Raw genomic sequence first — 21008 nt, forward strand, 5'->3', positions numbered from 1 at the left:
TCATTCTTTTTTCATAGCTGAGTAATATTCCATTGTGTATATGCACCATTTCTTTTTTATCCATTCGTCTATTGATGGACACCTAGGTTACACCCAGATTGCCTCCATATCTTGGCTACTGTAAATGATGCTGCAATGAATATAGCGATGCATATATCTTTTATTTCTTTTCTTTTTGTTTTTGTTTTCTTCAGATAAATACCCAGAAGTGGAATTGCTGGGTCGTATGGTTATAGGGCAGCTGGTGACACAGAAGTGATAGGTAATAAGACCCTCAACATTTTCCCTTTGTTCTGTTTGCTAGCCGCTCCCTGAAGTTAGTATCTTCCTGTTTTCTCAGCCTCTTTCCCCTTTTCTGCCTCTTTAGTTCTTTAACACCTGCTTAACCAATTCTCGATATTAATTTCTCTTTCCATATAAAGAGTGAGTTTCTGTTTTCCTTATTGGACCCTGAGTGACCAGCTACAATGATACGGCGTGTTTGCTGAGGGATGAGGCTATGCAGTGAAAACCTCACTTGAGAAAAATCACAATTGGGTTTCTAGTAGCAACTTCCATTTGGTGAGAACAAGTGATACTCATCACATATTGAGTGCTTATTATGTGCCTGGCACTGTTCTAAACCCTGGGACTCAAATCACTGTAGTGGGTTGAATAGAATCCATGTCCACTCAGAATCTCAAAATGTGGCCTTGTCTGGAAATAGGGTCATTGCTGATGTAATTAAGGCAGGGTCTGTGTATGAGATCATCTGGGATGAAGGTGGAGTCCTATATCCGATGACTGGTGTTCTTATAAGAAGAAGCAAAGACACAGAGGAAAAGGCCAGGTTGGAGTGACGCGGCCACAAGTTAACGGGTGTCTGGAGCCACCAGAAGCTGGAGGAGTCAGGAAGGATCCTCTCCTAGGGTCTCCAGAAGGAGCGTGGCCCTGCTGACACCTAGATTTTGGACATCTGGCTTATCCGTTGTTTCAAGCCACCGATTTTATGGTAATTGGTATAGCAGCCACCGGAAACAAATATAATCACTCAGCAAATTCTCACACAAAAAGTGCGTTTAAAAAGCAGGCTGGAAACCTGGGTTCTCTTCTATGGATCTCCTGGGTTTTCCCCAAAGAGGGCACGTTCTCCACTCTTCGTGCTGCCTTCAGGCCTCTCACTGCCAGGTTACCTCAGAGCGCCCTCCTTTGTCCTGGGGGAAGCCTCCCTGAGCTGGGAGGTGAGCCCAGCCCTAGCCCACTTCCAGGCAGCCCCTCCCAGTGCAGGGAATGTTGAGAACTGTAAGAAAGCAGCCTGTTTCTGAGGACTGTCCAGTGTGAAGGGGGCAATGCTCAATGGGGAGACGGGGGTGGGCGAGCAGACTGGGGCAGGGGGGGACTGGGACCCAGCCCCAGCTTTGGATGAGCCCTAGACAAGCCGCAACTTTTCCCATTCCTCCTCCCTATGACAAGGCCTGATAGGAAACACTCAGTTTATTATTGCCAACACCTGCCGAGCCTCTTCAGGAAAGCAGCTTAGATTTTAAATCTTATACAAGGTGAAAAGCCCACTGCTGCCTATTCTCCCTCCCTGTCATGATTCTGCAAGGCCATCGGAAGGCATGAAACTGCTCCACTGGGGCACCTAATATGTCCCTCTGTCCCCACTCGTGAGGACAACCCAGTGCTGACTCGTAGAACAGTCCTGTTTGTGGGCTGGGTTGCCGAGCATCGTCTGCTCTCAGTGGCAGGTGTGAGGGTGCAAAAGAAACAAAGGTCAAAGGCAGTTACAGAGCCCTCAGCGTCCACGTCTTGTCGTTTGAGCAAACTGCAGAAAGGCACGCCTTCTGCCGGTAGCCACAGTCCTACTCCAGGGACGAGCGAGACTAATAGACTGCCATCGATCTCATCTGTCCAGCGTCGGGGGTCGTGTGTTGGGCCACCCTGGAGCGGGATGCTATCCCTCACCCACGGGGCGAGGAGAAGTGACCAGACCGTCAGAGGCTCTGCGGTGTCCAGGGGTGGGATCCCGCCTCCACACAGCATGGTGGTCACGGGCCCGACGTGAGAGGCGCGAAGGTCTGGGTGAGAGATTGTTTTCCAGGATGGAAAGGATGACAAAGAGTTATTCCCGGAAAAGGAAGGGGGATGAGCAGGTTCCAGCACAAAGGAAGGTGTGGGGGGTGTCCCAGCAACGGCCCAAGAATTCTGAGCTCCCTGTTCAGAAGAGGCGCTTCATAACACGTTTCCAGAACACGGCTTCTCTCTTTCTAGGTTTTACTCCGTCCTGGCTCCCTGAACTTGACAAGGGAATAGAAGTGTAGTCTCCTGAGAATGTCTAAAGCCCATCCAGCCCCTTGGCTCCCATGCTCAGGGCTCTCGCAACGTGCATTGAGAAATAGCCTCAACATGACCACCAGGGGGCAGCCGCACCCAGAGCTCCTGCCTCTACACGTAGAATGGCGGAAGAAACCCAATAGTTGGGGAAATATTTGTAATTACCAGGCTCTGGCTTTTCTGACCTCAAGTAGACAGACGCGCTAATGCACATGGACTGGGGGTGAGGGGACTATTGCTCTAAACTGCCTGACTCCTTTTTGTACTTAGACTTGCTTTACCTGTCCAATGAGCCTGCTTACTTAACAATTTTACCACTCCTTATCAATCCATTCCTAGCTTTCTGTACATTTCTTTTGTCCTCATGCCCTCCTAACCTTTGGTTTTCTCCTTTAGTCTTGACATCTAAGGGAGTATTTACATCTCATTTGTGCCCACGGAGAAGTCAGCTACTGATGTGGATTAAAGACAGGGAGAGGGAGGGAGAGCCATATACATTAGTCTGCACACAACACAGCCTTGCCTGGGATTCAAGGATAATGAAATCCATTACTGCTTTTCAGCTCATTTCTAACTATTGTTGTGGCCACTGTGGAATTACCATCGTGTCAGGACAGGAGAACGAAGTTCAGAGCCAGTGCAAAGGCAACATATCAAACTGTATTCTCAGTCTGAAACTTCGCTTCCTTTTGGCTCTCCTCTCCCTCTCCTCCCCTCCCTTCCCTTCGTCTCTCTTTTCTTTTCTCTTTTCTTTCTGAATGGCTTGGCTCATATGATGGACTACCTCGTGTCCCTCTAAGCAGACCTCTGAATATATACTAGTGCAGATGGTACAGAACCTTATTTGAGAAAAAGTTGTCTGATATTACTAAATGATATCCTATAAAATTATCAAGTTGTGTTAGTGTACACGAAAGAATAAAATCAGTAACTTCACAGTCCCCTCTCCTTTGTAGTGGTGACAGTCTTTGCTCTTTATTTATTTGTTTTAATTAAAATTTTTTGGAGTGACAGTGGTTAGTTAGTAACGCTTTGCTTTTGAGGCCAACACTGATTACCTTTCACCTCCGAGCACAGCCTTCCATTCCTTCCCCACTCACAGGCCTGCAGGAGCCCTTGGCCTGTTAAAGCAGCTGCAGGAAGGTGAGAGCCAGAAGTTCGGGAAGCAGAGCTCCTGGTGGCTTCCTCCTTTAAACAAGCAATGACCTTGAGTGTGTCCTTGCTGAGCCTGTTTCCTCAGCAGTTAAGTGACAGTTAACTAGACAGGTAATGGTGTCGTGAAACTTGATGGAGCGAGCTCATCAAAGTCAACTATCCAGTGAATTGCATATCGTTCTGGAGAAGTTTAGAAGCCATCCCGAGCCAGGCGAGGTTCCTCTGGGACAGTCGAGGTGTGAATGTTGGCTAATTTACCCCAGTCCACCATTAGCTCAGAAGCCTGATTTGCCTGCACATAGTGGGTCTACCACTCTAGGGCAGACTCCCACACTAGTTCCGAGAATCTAAGGAACAAAACCGAAGGAACAGAGTTGTGACACACTCTTCTAGAGTGACAGAGTGAGGGGTCTGACGTCCCAAAAGGAGAGTCGGATGAATGGGATGTCCTCACGGTGCCAGGAGAAGGCAACCTGATGCAGCCTCTCGTCGCAGGGCTGGGACCTGAGGGTCCACTAGCTAGGACCACATTTGGGAGAGTGCTGCCAGTGATTTCGCCTCTTCTGCCACCAAGGCAGGGCGGCCCTTCAGATACAGCGTCCCCTCTCTGGCTCTGCTTTCTATCAAGCATGATGGCCTAGGGCTGGCCTGGAGCTGTTCTTTCTCTTTAAAGCAGAGGTTATAAATTGGTGGTCTTTGGGCAGAATTCAGCTCTAGGTTATATTGTGTCTGGCCCACATAATTTTAAAAAAAGGAATTATTAGGTTGGTGCAAAAGGAACTGTGGTTTAAAAGGTTAAAAATAATTGCAAAAACCACAATTACTTTTGCACTAATCTAATAATTGCCCATATTTAAAAATCAGGAGCTTTCAAGTAAATATCCAGATTTCCAGCTTATTTAAAAAAAAAAAAAAACAAACCCTTAAGTTCACCACATTCCTGGCTAGCTGGAAATGCATTAAGTTCAGCAGCAAAAGTGCCTTCCCCTTGGAAGGAGGGGGCTCAACAGTCTGCCTCCATCTCCATCTGGGGCTTTGCTCTGTTGCTTTCTATATGTGGGTATCAGGGGGTCGACACAGGGTTGGACTATCCATGGGCAATCTGACATCCTTATTCCCAAACCCCTGGGGCTGCCTCATCAGAGCCCCCGAGAACCCACATCCACTTTCTAAAAGTATAGTGATATTCAGAGAACACACACCACAGATCATGATAAAAGACATTACATTTTCAAAGAAGATCTTATTAATATTTCAAAAGGCATGCTGCCCTATCCAATACGTACAGACAATATTGAATACAAAACGTTGAGATTCTATTTTTAAAGAGCTCAGAACAGCCCCTGGACATAGCAAGCACTTTATATGTGTTAAACTATAATTTAAACACGTAATAAGCATTTGAAAATTTGCAGCTTGTAAGAAGTTTGAGGGGTGTGGGGAAGTGAGCTGCATGGCTGGCAGGTCCCTCGAGGACAGGCAGGATAAGGCTCAAGGGAGCTCCCGCTGCCTGAAAAGCTGCAGGAATCTCAGTGAGGGAGACTGAACTGGTGATAAGGAGCCAGTCCTGGGTCTGCAACATCAAAGTCAGGGTGACATTATGAAACATATAGTGGGTCACATGTGCTCTGGCTCCCTCTCCACACCCCAGCGCCCGGCCTGCCTTTCCTTCAATATGGGTGATATGTGTCTGTCAAGAGCAGGGAACTCACACAGCAGTCAAATGGGTTTCCAGTGGCTCATAAATGGCCAAGATGGTGGGCAAAATGTTGTGCGTGTGTGTACTTTTGGGGTGTGTGTGTGGGGGATCATTAGCTTTCATTAGCTTTTCAAAGGACGCCATGACCCAAAAGAACCACCCATTTCAAGGACTATAGTAATCTGTGTCGGGGTTCTGCCCCAGACATGTTGAGTCCCTGCTCCAAGCACACCTAGGGAATCACTGTCTGTCACATGAAACAAGGACTGGAGTTGGGCTGGGCCCGGTTTGTCCATCTAAGGATGGTCAACATGCTATGTGTTGCTTTTAATTTATATTATGTGCAGGTTTTGAACAGCTGCGTTTTACTTAAACATTCCACTCTCTTCAGGAACGCCCAAGCAGGCGAGCGTTCAGGATGTTGTAGAGAGCTAGCGCTGCCCATGATAGCTGGAGAAGCTGAAACTCAAGGGCGCACATGCTCTGTGACGCCCTCAGGTTGGGTCACGCTAACGAGGCTTTCTTCTACTGCCATGAGCAACTCCTCCTGGTACCATCTTCCTCCACCCCCAACCCCTTCCCCATCTCTCATCTGTGAAGGAATCTTGCCTTGTGAGGAGAAGAAGGGCTGAGAGGAAAGCAGCTGTCGCTGGGGTGAGGTGAGAGGCACTGTATGAGTTTCCTGTGGCTGCTGTAACAAAGAATTCCGAAGAAGGTGGCCTAAAACCATACAAACTCATCGTCTTACGGTACTGGAGGCCAGAAGCCTGAAGCCGAAGTGTCATAGGGCCATACTTCCTCAGAAACCTGCAGGGGAGAATCCCTCCTTGCCTCTGCCAGCTTCTGGTGGTTGCCGTTAATCATTGGCTTGTGGCTACATCACTACAATCTCTGCCTCTGTCATCGCATGTCTGTGTGGTTCTTCCCACAGAGGTTTTCCCCACATGTTTGTGTCTAACTCTCCCTCTTCTTCTAAGAAAATCAGTCATATTGGATTAGGGCCCACCCCAATGACCTCATCTTAGCTTAATGACATCTGCAAAGATCCTATTTCCAAATTAGGTCACAGTCATAGGCACCAGGGGTCAGGACTTGAACGAATCTTTTGGGGGGACACAATTCAATCACAATAGACCGATTATCTCAAAAGGCCCTGCCACCCTGCCACCTCAGTTCCATGTATTTCCATTTGTCTACACCCACTCCTTCTCCCAGGCTCTTGAAATGATGCGTAGGCCCTTCCCTCCTGCCATGATAACTGAGCACCTTTCATTCTGAAACCAGGATTTTTTTCTCCTGCATCTCAGTTCTGTAGGGAGTGAGTTCCTTTGAGACTGGGATACATGAGTTGGAAGTGTGCGTGTGTGTGTGTGTCTCTCTGTGTGCACATGTGCATCTGTGGGTGTGAGCGTGTATCTGTGTGTGTATCTGTGTGTGTTTCTGTGTGTGTGTTTGGCGGTGGGGATTCATGAAACGTAGGCACACAGGAGCAGTGGGAAGCAGGAAGGAAGAGGAGAACAGAGCCACGTAGTGAGGGTCGAATTGATATAAGTACTGCCCTGTAACAAGAAAGGGTTTGTGCTTGTGACAAACGTGGAAATATAATGCCTTTGGTTTCAGTCCTATAAGGGAAGTATATTAGTTAGGATATTGAGTCTGCTACTTTAACAGAAACCAAAATAACAGTGGCTTAAGGAAGACTGGAGTTAGTTTCTCTTTCCTATAAAGTCTGAGCTGGTGTGTGTCCAGGAAAGTTGGGAGACGCTGTCCTGTGGGATCGCCCAGGGACCCAGACTCTTATTGCTCTGCCATCTATAAATGTACTGTCGGGTTCCAGAGTCAAAGCTGGCTTGCCACCTCATCCATGCCCCAGCCACTGGGAAAGGAGAAAGGGAAGTGGAGGATACATCCTTTCCTTTTCAAGGCTCACTTGGGAATTACCTCCATCACTCCCACTTCTACTGGCCAGAACTTCATCACGTGCCCTTGCTAGCTGCAGGGAGTCTGGGAAATACAGCTCTTATTCTCAGAGGCCATGATCTCAGGGCTTATGCTAAAATTATCAAGGCCGGGACACATCCTGCTTAGCAGGTGACAGTCCATTATAGAAGGAATATGATTTTAGAGAAATAATGTTACTGACCCATCCCTCACCCTTTACAGTAGCAAAAACCTCCAATTGTATCCATACAATAAAGAGTATAAGAGGCAAAGGATTAGAAAAATCAGATTGTCGAGTAGGCTTTGTCGAGGTCTAACCAGTTGTGGGGTCATGATGAAGGCTTCATCTCAGGAAGGTGTGTGTTGGGTCGTTCCACAGCCAGCTGGTTTTCAATGACATAACATGCCCTGTAGCTCTCCAGAATCCGGGCCTGGAAGTACGCTTTGTCCTTCTCCTGCCAGGTGTCGGACTCTATGTACACGTTGAAGGGGTCGTGGGAGTGCTCCAGCTTCTTGGAGCGGATGTAACTCAGCATGATGCCCAGAGTGAAGAAACCGAAGAAGCCGAGCACCATGAGAATGTAGAGAGCCTCCAGCTCCCCGTTACTGTCAGCAGGGGACCTGCGGGCCAGGCCAGACGTGTTGCTGCCCTGTTGAACTGTCCCCTGCCACAGCTCGGTCAGAAAGGGTGTCACGGCCGTGGTGTTGGACAGGATCATCCTGGACTTCAAGCTTCCACTACCGGAGAGCGAACTTCCCAGGCAAACTTTCTAAAAGAAAATTGCAACCCAGGAATCAAAAAGTATGTCAAAACCCACACCTATGCACACACACACACACACACACAATTTTTTTTAATCTCAGTCCATGGTATGTGCCACCTTGGGGACGCATAACACCCTCTCTTGATCAATCGATAAATTGATTCCCTTTTCTTTCTATTCACCACTCCCATCACTTACCTCCTTAAGTGACCACCAGAAGGAGTTCCTCTCATACAGACATTGTGTTGTACGTGTGCGTTTTAATTTATGTGCTAAGGACCAAGTTGTGTCCCCCATCCCCCATTCATACGTTGAAGTCCTTACCCCAAAAGTGACTGTACCTGGAGACAGGGTCCTCAGGACGCAATTAAGGTTAAGTGAGGTCATAAATGTGGGACCCTAATCCAATAAGACTGTGGCCTTATAAGAGGAGGAAGAGAGATCTCTCTCTTTGCCATGTGAAGATACCTTGAGAAGGTGGCTGTCTGCAAGCCAGAAAGAGAGCTCTCACCAGAAATCAAACCCTGCTGGAATCTTCTTCTTGGACTTGCTAGCCTCCCATACTTGGAGAAAATATATTTCTGTGGTTTAAGCCCCCTGTCTATGATATTTTGTTATGGCAGACTAACACATTTTGTAAATGGTATCACGTTATGTATCTCCCTCTGTCTTTCCTTTTCTCCTCGACACTGTGACTTTATGACCCCCTCGTGTTGCTATGTGTACCCGCATGCCTTTAACTCCCACTGTGCAAGGTACCCGTGATATGCACCCACTTCACTCTGCCTATCACCCAGATCTGGATATGGTGTGCCACTAACTCCTTAAACAATGGGGCAAGAAACAGCCTCATCGTCGTCCTCCAAGGGACCCAGGAAAATCACCCATTTCATACAGCTACTGCCTGGTGGTTTCTACTACTGCTCAGACTGAGGTGCTGTCAGGCGTCTTGGGAGGTAACGTGCAATGGGTGGTCTGTTCCACCAGGGAACATCGTTTGGATGGAAAGCCCTCCCTAGCACATGGCAGCCTTCGGGATGATTCTGTGAGATTTCACGTCAAGCTCACCGCTCAGGGGCCAGTGTTCCAGCCTATGCTGTGTTTGCCTCCGCTTTGCCCCCTGCCCCCACCTGAATGGCTCTCATGGGCCAAGTAGAAGGTGACAGTTTTCCTACCATTTTAATCTGGATGTCATTGTCCTATATAATAGGCCTGGGAATTGTCAAAGTTAGCTCTGGCATTCTGTCGGTGGGTTCGTGTGCTCTGAAACCCCCATCTAGGTGGCCTTGTGATCACCGATAAGCTAAGACAGGCTTTATTCATTTTTGTTTGAGAAAATTCTGGCCTCTACCCACAGTACCTGCTGGAAAACAAAATCCTCAGGACCAGGTGATGAGGCCACACTCCAAATTCAACACGGAAGGGCCACCAGGAGCCGATCAGACTTAAGTGGTTTTACTCGTTTCTCAGGACCTTCAAAGCAGTTGAGTACAGCACCTTTGGGGTGGCTGCTGGAACTAAGGGTGAAAAGTGTGCTTGGGAGCATACTCTGTAGCAGAACTGCTGTGGAAAGAGAAATTTCAATATACATTGCTGGGGGGCGGTGCTCAGGCCTACCCAGCTAGGATGGGGACTGTGGCGTCACACATTGTCTTGCCTAGGACAAATGACAGCCTCAGAAACCTCCAGATTGGACCTAGAGCTACTTCTTTGTAGAACTGGCTTAATTTTCCAACATGTAGTGAAGCCAGTGCTAGGCGAAGACGCGTGGCACCTCCCCTGGGCACTCTTCCTCTATCCATCTCTGAAATGTTGCTGCACCAGAATTCTACGGCCGGCCCTCCTCTCTTCTCCATCCACCCTCGCCCTGGTCACTGCACCTGCTCCTTCAGGTTCACGCACATGGCCATGACCCCAGGTGCCCTCTGAGCACCAGAACAGTATGTCCAGTGACCTGCCAAGGACTCATTTACCTTTGGCCATCCCCAGCCTCCTCAAACCCAACACCTGACCTTCCTAGAAGAGCCTGCCCCACACCTCAGTGAGCTGGGTGACTGCGTTAGCCAACCCCAAATTGGAGTCACCCTCACTACAAATCCTGTCATGTCAGTGCTCAGCTCAAAGGCTTTCCTTGGCTCCTCCCCACCTTTAGGGTGAAGTACCCCATTTTCAACATGGATTTCAGTCCTAAATAGGAGGGGCCCTGCCTCCCTCTCCTGGTCCTCTGTTGCCATGTGGCCTAGACCCCTGCTGGCCACTTGAGGAACCCCATATATGTTGGCACATCGTTGCCCGTCTCCAAAGACGGCTGCCCCTCTTTCTTGGCTCACGAAACTCCTAAATGGTGCCTCGTCATGCTTTAAAATTCAGCTCTGCTCTCACCTCCTCCCTGAGGCCTCTCTGATGCCTGGGGCTGGGTTAGCACCACACACACCACAGCCGTGAAGGGCACTATGCCCCTGTCGACTCCAGCATGGCTATCATCTCTGTCCTCCTTCCGTGTCCCTGCAGCCTCCATAGTGGGGTGCCTGGCACATAGCAACACAGGGGCTGTCCTTGAACTTCTTAATACCTCTTGACGGGTGGGGCCTGATTCTTCATGGCCCACTTGTCTACTCAACAGATGCCACGAGCTGCCTACCCAGCTGTAGCTAAGTCCCTTTGAGGAGGGACAACTGTGTCCCTCCCAGAACCACAGCCTGGCATCCCTTGAGGGGAGGAGCAGAGGGCACTCAAGATGTTAGAATTACACCTTCTGCCGGGTTTGGATCCTGACCCTGCAGTGGCCACACAGCCACACGACCCTGGCCAGGTTCCTCAGGCCAGCTCAGTCCCAAGTTTCTCCCTGTGGCAAATAAGGAGAAACAGCACCATTTGCAGCTGTTGGATCTCTCACCAGGTACATAGTGAGGCACACGGTGGTGCCTACTGAGTGTCCCGAGTGTCAGTGTGCTGGTTTTCCCACCTCATTAAGGAACAGCAGCCAGGGATTTGGGGTTTGAGGTTTGGCTCTCCTTTGTTTGACCACACTGGCTCTCTTCTTTACATTGTGGAGAAGCAGTCGGGAATGAGAAATACACGTGTTTGTGGCTTTCCTGACACCTCTGGGGCTTTTGAGTCTGTGTCCAGAGATCTGTCAGGGGCTAAGCTGCAACAGACGCTTATACAAAACCAGCATTTTGCCCCTTTCTAGCCATGGGTAGGCAGGAATCACTTGGTAACTTTTTTTTTTTCTTAAAACCTTAGATCCAGAGCTGATGGTCTGCTAGAAATCACTCAAGATATGGGCTCTGGACAGCTGAGCTTTCCAAATGTGATGTCCAATATTTTCTTTGTAAATGACCGGAAACCACTTATGAATACATAGAACCCTGCACCAGAAAACAGGCCTTGAGCGAATAGTTTAATTTTCTTCCAAAAACCCAGAATGACCACAACTGGCAAGTAATCCTTCCGCCAATTACCGTTAGAGTGTTCTTATCGCTTCAGCACCACGTGAGACTAGAATTATGGCGTGCAATGTCCAAAGGTAAATTGGTTTAGAACCCACAGCACGTCCAGGGGAACTTCTGCAATCAATTCACATTGGTGAGTTGACCATGAAGACCTGTTACGTAAAACCAGATGGACTCCTCAGTGGCTGGAGGAAGCAACCAAAAACGTCTGCTTTGAAAACCTGCCAGGCCAACCATCCTCAAGCCTTGCTCACGCTTTAGAATCACCTTGTAAAAATGCAGATCGCTGCCTCCACTCTCAGAGTTTCTGATCCACAAGGTCTGGGGTGGGCTTGAGAATTTGCATTTCTAACAAGTTCCCAGGTGCGTGACTTACTAGAATCACCTGGGAGCTTTAAAAAAACACCAATGCCTGGATCCCCCCTCCAAAGACAGCGATGTCCTTGGTCAGTGTTCCTCTCTGGCACTGGGACTTTTAAAAGCTTCCCAGGTGATCTTAACTTGTAGCCAAGACTGAGAACCACTGGGGCTATGGTGTGCGACTTTCGGAAACAGGACTAATCAGTCTTTTAAGCTGCAGGATACTGGGGGAAATTTTACAAGAAGAGAAACATGATTTCATAGCATAATTGTCCCATCTCGTTTGTTTTTCAGATTTTCTTTTTTCGGCTTTACATGCCCCTGATGTGATCTCATGAGAAATTCTCAAGTCTGTACTATATCCTCAGCTGCCCCCATCCTAACTCACGCTGGCATCTTAAATTATGACGAGCCTGTCAGAGCTTTATGCTGGGCCAGAAAAGTCAAGTTAATTAACTGTCTTTCAAATAACAAGTCCACAACTTTAACAAATAATCTGTTTCTTACTTTACACTTAATTTCTTGTATGGATTTTGCTAGATGCCCTCTGTGCCCCGCCAGGTCTACATATTGGGTCACATGGTGTTTTTGTGTAATGAGTCTCAAAATGAGTTTGGCAATGTCCTCTAAAACTCAGCGTGGTGTGAACGGCACATATCCCAATCTGCATGGCAGCTGGGGGCGTATGTCCCATCCCCAAGTTCACTTCTGTTATAAGGACAAAATGCTACCTAGTGGCCATCGGTTTAGCCTGTTGGACTTAAATGGACTTGGAGAGCAGCTGATCCAACAATTTCGACTTACAGAACACAGGGCTCCACAGAGGAGAGCTGACTAGCCCAAGGTCAAGTCTTATCAAAAATACATCTAAAATTGAATCATTTAGCCATGGACTCACATTTTATTAGCACAGAAAACGGAGTTCTCAGGTCTTTGCAGAGAGGAAATGGATTCTTTATTTAGGCTCAACGGTACTGAGGAACCGGCTACTTGTAAAACTGGGTCTACCCAAATGGGGACTAGCTTCTGATTTAAATATGCCATAGGAGACCCCTTCTCCCCCTGGGGAAAACCACAGGTTTTTTTGTACCTTGCACAGTGAATAGGGGCTGGGGCAACAGACACAGCAGGAACCAGGGAGGTCCAACTCTAAAAACAACCAGTTTGATTTTCAGACTTTGGCTGAACATTCTCAAACTGGCCTTATTGGGTCCAGAAAGGAGGGGGGTGTCTAGAAGTTTCTGCTTCTGCCTGGGTTTGAGACTGTTCATGAGGCATAGACACTGCCCCTAGTGAAGTTTAGCACACGTTTTTTTCTCTTTAAACCTTAGACCCAGAGCTGTTGGAAGTCACTCAGGATATAGGGCTCTGGGCTGCTAGCTGAGCTAACAGCTGTAAATGGACACCAGCTGGGCCTCCACCCACCTGGGCCTTGCTTCTGTAAGGCACCCAGAGGAGAAGGGGGCAGCGGGTGACGTCACACTGTCCTGGCACACACCAGCCTTCTGCATTTCTTCCACACTGATAACAGCCTGAAAGCTCCTAGAGCAGATTTCCCAGCATTGCCACCTTTCATTCTTTCTTCAGCAATTACTGGACAGGCCAAGCTTTCTTCTGAGAGGGGCAGATTCTGGGGGTGAGTAGGGGAGGGGGGATGTCAGATTCAGAGCTCAGGGATCTGAGTTCCAGCTCAGTCCGAGATAAACCACACGATCCCCGGACCTTAGCTTCCTTATCGAGGCAGATAACATTCCTATCAGTCCTAACAGCATTCCCTAAGCATTTCCTCGAAAGAGCATCAGGTCTTGAAATCATCATTAGGCCTTATTTGTTTCAGGAAGCAGAATCAGGGTAAAAACAATTATGGATAAACCTAATATGGCTGAATACGATTTTATTGAGTCAAGAATCAATATTGAGTCAAGAATCCAATGAGCCAAATTTCCTTGGAAGCAATTTGTCAGCCGCGTCATTATTACAACACTGTGTCCAAATTCTGGAGACATAGTTACTTCCTTTCAGAAAAGGAGCCAACAGGGGTCCCCAAAGCCTTCGGGCAGTTGGCTGGCTTGGTCTTGGTCTTCCCACCTGACCTCTCCTGAGAGGCAGTGAGTCATTAAGGTTGTCAGGGTCTCAAGGAATCGGGATGAAACCTGCACAGAGGCACATCTGACTGTCCTCGCACATGAAAAGGGCTGCCACGTCTGTTCATTGGACCAGGAGCTTCCGAGACCTCTCCATAGGTGATAGAGAGGGGGCTTCAGGGTGTGAAGGATGGAAATGCAAACCAGCGAGGTGTTGAGAGGGACCCAGTCAAACGCAACATGAGAAAAAGGACGAGCATTTTGACTGACAGTAGGATTCCCAGACTCTGGAGGGATGCTGAAGTCATGTAGAAGGAGGCCAGACAGACTCTCACTTTCAGCAAATTAATTTGGGAGTCTCAGTTTCTCATCTGAAAACTGGGAATAATGGAATCTACCCTGACTACACCACAGGGTTTTGTGAGGTATGGAACAAACCCCAGGCTTTCCTCTGTCTTTGCAAGAGACGCCTGACCACCATATTTGCTTGTCAAAAGTCTACTGGCAAGCCCACTCTTATGCCAACCTGTGTGTGAACCCCAAACCCAATGATCCCAACCCTCTGTGACCCCTCATAGCACTTTGTCTTACTTGTATTGTAATAATTGGTTGGCTTGCCTGGGCATTTCCTTCCAGGAGTTCAGCTTGTCCCCACTCCAGCACCCAGAGTGTTTCAACACGGATTTGCCACAGTAAATGAGAATGCAAAGTGTTAGATTCAAGACAACTACACTGTAGACATGAGAGCAAATGATAAAGTATAATACACTCTGGAGAGAACCTGGGGGATAACCAAATGAAAACCTCTTCCAATATAGCATATTTTTATACAATAAAATGTAAACCATTTTTATATTATTTATTTTATTAGCATTATTTACTATGAAAAATATACGATCAATATCATTATATATGTATCTGCAATCCAGCTTATTCCTAAAAAGGTTTAAGGCAGTCAGTAATTGCTAATAATCCAGCATAATTTTCATTCTCCTCCCCCACTCCCGGGAACCTATGTCTTGCTTTCATTTTGCCCTCGTTAATTATCGCCTGCTAATATAATACAGTTTTTAAAATTTATTATGTTCGTTGTTTATTGTTTGTTTTCTCCACTGAAATGTAAGCTTTTTCGGGCGGCCATCTTTGCATGTGTTGTTCTCCTTTATACCCCAAGGTCCAGAACAGTGTCTGGTTTATGGTAGGAGCACAGTAAAAATTCATAGGACGCAGGCATGCATGAATGCATGAATGAATAAATGTTCCATTCACCTACCAGAAAACCCAACCCCCCCAGAAACTGTCCCACCAGCTCTGCCTGCAGACACTTGAGATGACAGGAGTCTCTCTGATGTCTTCAAAGTGTACTTTCTTTTCAAAACAATTTACTTTGATAATAGCCTATCAAAAGCAAAACATACCTGAATATTCTAGAAGCTCAGAATGTCTTCCTCAGACCCATCTTCAGCTCACCACTGATGAGGAGCATGAAACAGACAGAAACAGCAGGTTTCTGCCCCATCATTAGAAATCCACAGACCAGAGTCAAGGTGCTTTCTGGCCAGTCAGGCATTAGACATGGATTCATGCAACAGCACGATCACAGCAAAGTTGCCCATCACGGTGACCATAAATGACAGCCTTGGCTACTGACAAGGCCCTTCATTAATGGAGCTGAGAGCTCCTTCCTTACCTAAATGTGGACTCAAAAATATACTATCAGTTCACATGTAGCAGTCTGAAAAGTCGGGGTGGGGGGCAATGCAAGACGTGCCGGATTGGGCACATACACACGGCTGCTACTGGATCAACTTTCTTCAGCAAGTTGCACATTTCCCCTAATTACTATAATCAAGATTAGATATCAGTAATGTTCTCCATGTCCCATGCCTTTTCCCCGGAAAGATGCCAAGGCCCCAGAACCTTCCTGGTCAAAAACGACAACTTATCTTTGAGGCCCATGTGTACTGCCTGAGCTGGAGGTCTTTGAAACCAGGTGGGGACTGGCATTTGAGGAGGTTTTTGTTTTCTTTGGATGCTTTTAGGTATTTTCCAAATTTTCTACAAGAGCGTCTGTAATTCACTAATAACGGAGAAATGCTGTAGTTGTTTGGTGGTGAGATGAGTTTCTACGCATGAGTTCCAGCAGGGGAAGAGGGCAGAGGGAAAGAGGCCTGAGGCTGGGCCATCTGTCCAGTCTCCCACGACAGGGGTGGCCGCGACTCCCGCCTGGGGGCTCCCCGTGCTCGCCGGTGGGCTGAGACCAGGTCCCTGGAGTCCCTGTAGGTTCGCCTGACTGGGGCACCCTTGAGCCGGGCAAGGGGCCCGGAGGCAGAAGCCCTCGACTTACCGGGTCTGGGGCGCCGAGAGAGCCGGGTGGGTAGCGGGATCCGCACCTGGAGAGCGCAGGACACCGACAGCCGAGCCCCTGGCGGCGCCTTCAGCTGCCAAGTACGCCGACCCGGGAGGGCGGGGCCTCCCCAGCAGGCGGTCGCCCCGCCCCGCCCCGCGCGTCCCCGGCGACCCCACCAGCCTCGCCGCCCGCTCACAGCCCCCCGCATCTTGCCGAGCACTTCGGGTAGGCTCAGGGCCGGCAAAAAATCCGTATTAGAACTTCTACACAGACGGACAGATCCACCTTCCTGCGGGGGAGTTCGGGGTCCGCAGGCAAGAAGGTGCTGCTGCTAAGGGAAAGGACGATGGGGGACCCCACCCTGGGCCAAACGCCGGGACAGGTACGCCTGCAAAGAGCTTCAAACGATAGCTTCCCATATGTTCAAAACCCAGGCAGACTCCTTTTAGCTGCATCCTGCACCCTAGTTGCAGTCACTGTCTTATTTGGCATTTATTGAGCACCTACTGAGTGCTTGTCGGCCCTGACCCGGGCTGAAGCTAAGGACCAGACTGGCGGGGTCCCTGCACGCAGGTGTCAGTCGCTGGAGCCACCCACGCTTTGGACCTGTCACCCAAAATTCCTTGGGTGGCGAGAACAGCCTTTCTGGCCATGAGGGGCACACTGCGCAATGGCCCAGGTGACCTCGGGCAAATTCCACAGCACCTGCCCACCGGCTTGGGAAGCAACAGTGAGACGGGGGATTCCCAAATGACAGTTCCGTGAAAGCGCTGGGAGTAAGGTCCAGGCTCGCGGTCTGCAGGAGGGGAGCAGAGGAAGGTTCCCGACCTAGAGCAAGAAATTTTCTCGGACCCCAGGGTCTTCCCTGGCCCATCGCTTCTCCTCGGGCCTCAGAGGGAGGGGCCCATCGGATGACATTCTAGGACTCTGCCCCACTGGCAAAGGCGGAGCTGGCACTCTCCGGCACCATGGGTGCTAGTAGGAACCCATGCAGCCACTTTGGAAAGTCCTAAATTGTCCATAGCCTTGATGTGTCATTACATTGTGTGAAACCCATTCTATGGAGAGGATCTGAAGTATAGAAAAGCTTTAGGCATAGAGAAGTTCTTTGTAGTTTTGCTTACATACCTAGAATCTAAGTGTCTCAAACTAGAAAAATGGTTAAATTACGGTACATGTGATAGAATATCATTCTGTACAGTGGGTTATTATATGCAATCATTAAGATAATGTGTACAAATAATTTGTCACAACATGAGGGTTTCCTATATTATAATGTTAAATGAAAAATACAAGACCCTAAATTGTACATACAGGATTCTATGCATTATTTAAAAAGACTAAGAAAACACACCACAGTATTCATATTGTCTGTTAGTGGTGAGATTTATTTTCTTATTTATACTATTCTGTCCTCCCCGCCTTTTTCTGCAATAACTCTATGTGCTTTAATATTTAGGAAAATAATACATAAAGTTCATCTGAAAATTCCCTGGATTTTCCCTTCTCAGGGTCATGCTGTATCAATGTACTAGCGTTTGCCCACCTTTCCACAAAAGATTCCACCAGGAGAGAAAGTGGATAATGGATTGAAGCAAAATGTTTGTTCTATCAAATGTATGTGTAGCCACCCCGTGTTTTTAAAGAGCTTTCAACAGTTTAATTTATTTATTCCTTTCTATCATTTATGTTATTCTTGTCTTATATTTTGCTTCTCCACATGTTATAATTTCTTCAGGAAATAATTTTTGGTGTGGCTTTAGTAAATATTCTTTTTTGTAAATTTAATTTTAATCATAGTTGACATATAATGTTATATTAGTGTCAAGTGTACCACATGATTTGACATTCATATACCTTACGAAGTGATCACCACAATAAGTCTAGTCACCATCTGTCACCATACATAGTTATTTTCATATTATTCCATTCCCCATGCTGTGCATTACATCCTCATGACTTGTTTTATAAAGATGTGGAGCCATTTTAGTAACAGCTCTTAGACCAGGTAAACATGCATGAAGAATCCCACACCGGCTGTGGAGATCACTGTCTCCCCATTGGGGTGAAACAATGCCTGCCCACTTGTCACCCAGGTATTGTGAAGACAGGGTGTATGGGAGCATTTTCAAAAAGGCGAGTGTTATGCGAGTGGTGGTGTTCCATTTCTCTTCCTGGTTCTCTCCCCCCCACACGTGATGAATTATTTTATTGCGATGATGCTGTTGTCCACATTTTCTCTTTGTAATGATGAAATGGTTTCTTCTTTTCTCTTCCTCGTCCTTCTTTGTCTCCTCTTTCATCCTCACCTTTTCCCATCACGCAGGTATGGTTGATCTTAAATAATTATAACAACAGAGCCACAGTGCACAAGCCCATGGGTCATTTCTCTCTTTTTTCTCTTTCTCTGACTCCTCTACAGTCTCCATTTCTGTTAGTCCCTTCACTAGGGACTGTCCCTTGGGTAAGGGTTGGCAATCATGGGCCCCTGCTCCTTCCAGTGACTTTATCTTCACTGGGAAAATCCCAAATCTCAACTCGTAACTCGGGTGTCCTACTTACGTCCTCACAGTGTTCACACACTACTGGAAAAAGAAAGTCTCTGTCACCAGAAAGGACCAATCCTCAGTGTAACCCGCCCAAGGCCCTCTTGGTGGAGTCCATGATCATGTGGATATTTCTTTGCTGTTCCCTCTGGTTGCCATTCAGTTAGTTTCCAGATACCCCTGTATTCATCTAGGGACATTCCCAGCCCTTTGGCCCCCTTCCTTCCTGCTTTTTGACCCTTTACCCCATGGCTTCTGTCCCCATGGGCAACTGTCTTTCTCAGGGAGAAACACTTGTAAGGCAAACACCCTTTTTATAGTAGCAGCAGAGCATAATCTGGGTGCAGTAGTGTGCTAAAATCACAATACTTCTTTCCCACGAGAAGGACAAAGAGAAGGGAGGCCACAGAAGTCCCCATCCAGGCCCCTTGGTGACAGGTGATGAGGTGCAGAATGATGGAAGAGAGCCCCGCCTAGGGTGTCATGCCCCACCTCCCCGGTGTTGTCCACAGCTCCGACACCATCCCACACAGACGACTCGACATGTCCATGTCGTCTCTGATGGCCATTTGGGGCCCTCATCTCTTCTGTCTCCCTTCCTTAGCCAACATCTCCCCTTCTGATTCACTTGGTCACAGAGGCCTGTCTCAGTTTCCTCCCAGGACTCATCTTTGGCTGGGAGTCCGGCACGCAGAGGCATTTTCCCAAACGCTGCAGTCTCCTGGCATTCTCCTGTTCCAGAGAAATCGCCCCCAGCCTGCTGGGGGCCAACAGGTCATGCCAGCTCCAAGGTCTCATTTCCCACTGCTCTGCTCCTCTGAGCTTTCAGGTCATCTGAAGAGGCACTCAGTTCCCTGCACACAGTCCACCTTTTCCCCCTCCAGAACCTTCTCCAAGGGGACTAACCCGTTTCCTGTTTTACAAACCACAGGTTGACGACTGACTTCCAACTCGGGCCCAGGACTCTTTCAAATCCCAGACTTACAGCAAAAGTCAACGATGAGAGCCCGCTGGCCAGCTCTGAGCCTCCAGGGTTAGGGTCTGTTGGTTTGCTTCAACTTTGAATTCGTTTTAAGATTAATACATTGAGAGCTCTCCTACTAAACATCTAGATTTCTGACTTCACTTCAGAAGTCAATAGATCCTTCAAATATATGGTGATGGAAAGAGAACCGACTCTGGGTGGTGAACACACAATGTGATATAGAGATGATGTAAGAATTGTATGCCTGAAATCTATGTAACTTTACTAACAATTGTCACCCCAATAAACTTTAATTAAAACAAAAAAGGTCAATGGATCTTGACACTTTGTTCCACCTTTGGCACAGCAAAAATGGCAGGAGTGGATGGCATTAGCCCCTTTCACAGAAGTGTAAACTTGAGTTTGTCATAGGCCTTACCAATCCACACTCTACCTGACAAGTACTCAGAGCTAGTCCCACTTACTGAGCATCACGTCTGGTCTTGTAGAAATTAAGTCTGTCTCTTCTGTTCTAGGCCCTTCCCTTTCAGGACCCACTTTCCGCAAAGCCCCTTAGCTGGCTGTTCCTTCCCTTTGCACACGTAGGAGTTCATTGCCTCACTGAATTGTTTTGTCCTTGAAAATTTGTTGTGTTGCAAGTGCTTTTTGGCTGTGTCAGATGTGTCTGTTCTGTTTATCTTTTTAGACTGATAGTTCTTAATTTTTCAGGATTCTCCTTCGGAATGCGAGAAAAGCTATGGTGTCCCCCCTACCAAGCAAATGCACCCATGCGCAACATTTTATCTGCAATTCAGGAGATTTAGGTACCCCCAGGTGCTAAGTGATTCCTAGTTGGCCACGTTAGGAATTGTTGAGTTAAGGCAAAGACTATCTTTCCCGTGAAACATAGCATTAATTGTATGGTCCTCTGCTATGCACTGTGCTCATCAAATGCTACCGAGCATTGCCTGACTGGTGGACAGCAAGACTGTTTATTAAAATAGTCATTTAAGCTGCATCTGACCAGTCTTGGGATGTTTGCGTTAGTTCTTGGTACCCTCGAGTCACCCAAGAAACACAGTGCAGCTGGCTATGGACTCACAGATTCAGGCATCACAGCTGTCCTTGCATTTGACACATAACACAACCTTCACCTTGTTATGAAAAGAGCACAAATCCAATTAAGAAAGCTTTTCCCAAAGAAATAGCCTTGGTTCCCCTCCTCCCCCCGCTCCCCCAGCTCTCTCCACCCCTTTTTGTTCTGGAATAAGGCTGTACTGATAGGAACATGGATACATTAATTACAGTCTGGAATGTTATTCGTGGCTAAGAAAAAACACTAAATCTACACATACAATGTTTGACATTTGATTG

General features: G+C 47.7%; 1 protein-coding gene across 3 annotated transcripts; it reads right to left on the reverse strand.

Annotated features, from left to right (window-relative positions):
* Positions 1 to 3259: 3259 nt before the first annotated feature.
* Positions 3260 to 16210, reverse strand: KCNE1 (potassium voltage-gated channel subfamily E regulatory subunit 1). Of its 3 annotated transcripts, XM_033089949.1 has the most exons (3): positions 14366 to 14476; positions 9236 to 9392; positions 3260 to 7881 (listed from the first exon to the last, which is right to left on the reverse strand). In XM_033089949.1, exon 3 carries the CDS (start codon positions 7828 to 7830, stop codon positions 7441 to 7443), a length of 390 nt encoding a protein of 129 aa, XP_032945840.1. In that variant the 5' UTR covers positions 7831 to 7881; positions 9236 to 9392; positions 14366 to 14476; the 3' UTR covers positions 3260 to 7440. The 3 variants fall into 3 exon arrangements, with proteins under 3 accessions (XP_032945840.1, XP_032945831.1, XP_032945822.1); XM_033089940.1 differs by lacking the exons at positions 9236 to 9392; positions 14366 to 14476 and adding an exon at positions 15193 to 16084; XM_033089931.1 differs by lacking the exons at positions 9236 to 9392; positions 14366 to 14476 and adding an exon at positions 16122 to 16210 and having other exon boundaries at positions 3261 to 7881.
* Positions 16211 to 21008: the final 4798 nt, after the last annotated feature.

Source organism: Rhinolophus ferrumequinum, chromosome 2 (assembly GCF_004115265.2).
Source record: "Rhinolophus ferrumequinum isolate MPI-CBG mRhiFer1 chromosome 2, mRhiFer1_v1.p, whole genome shotgun sequence".
Taxonomy (NCBI): domain Eukaryota; kingdom Metazoa; phylum Chordata; class Mammalia; order Chiroptera; family Rhinolophidae; genus Rhinolophus; species Rhinolophus ferrumequinum.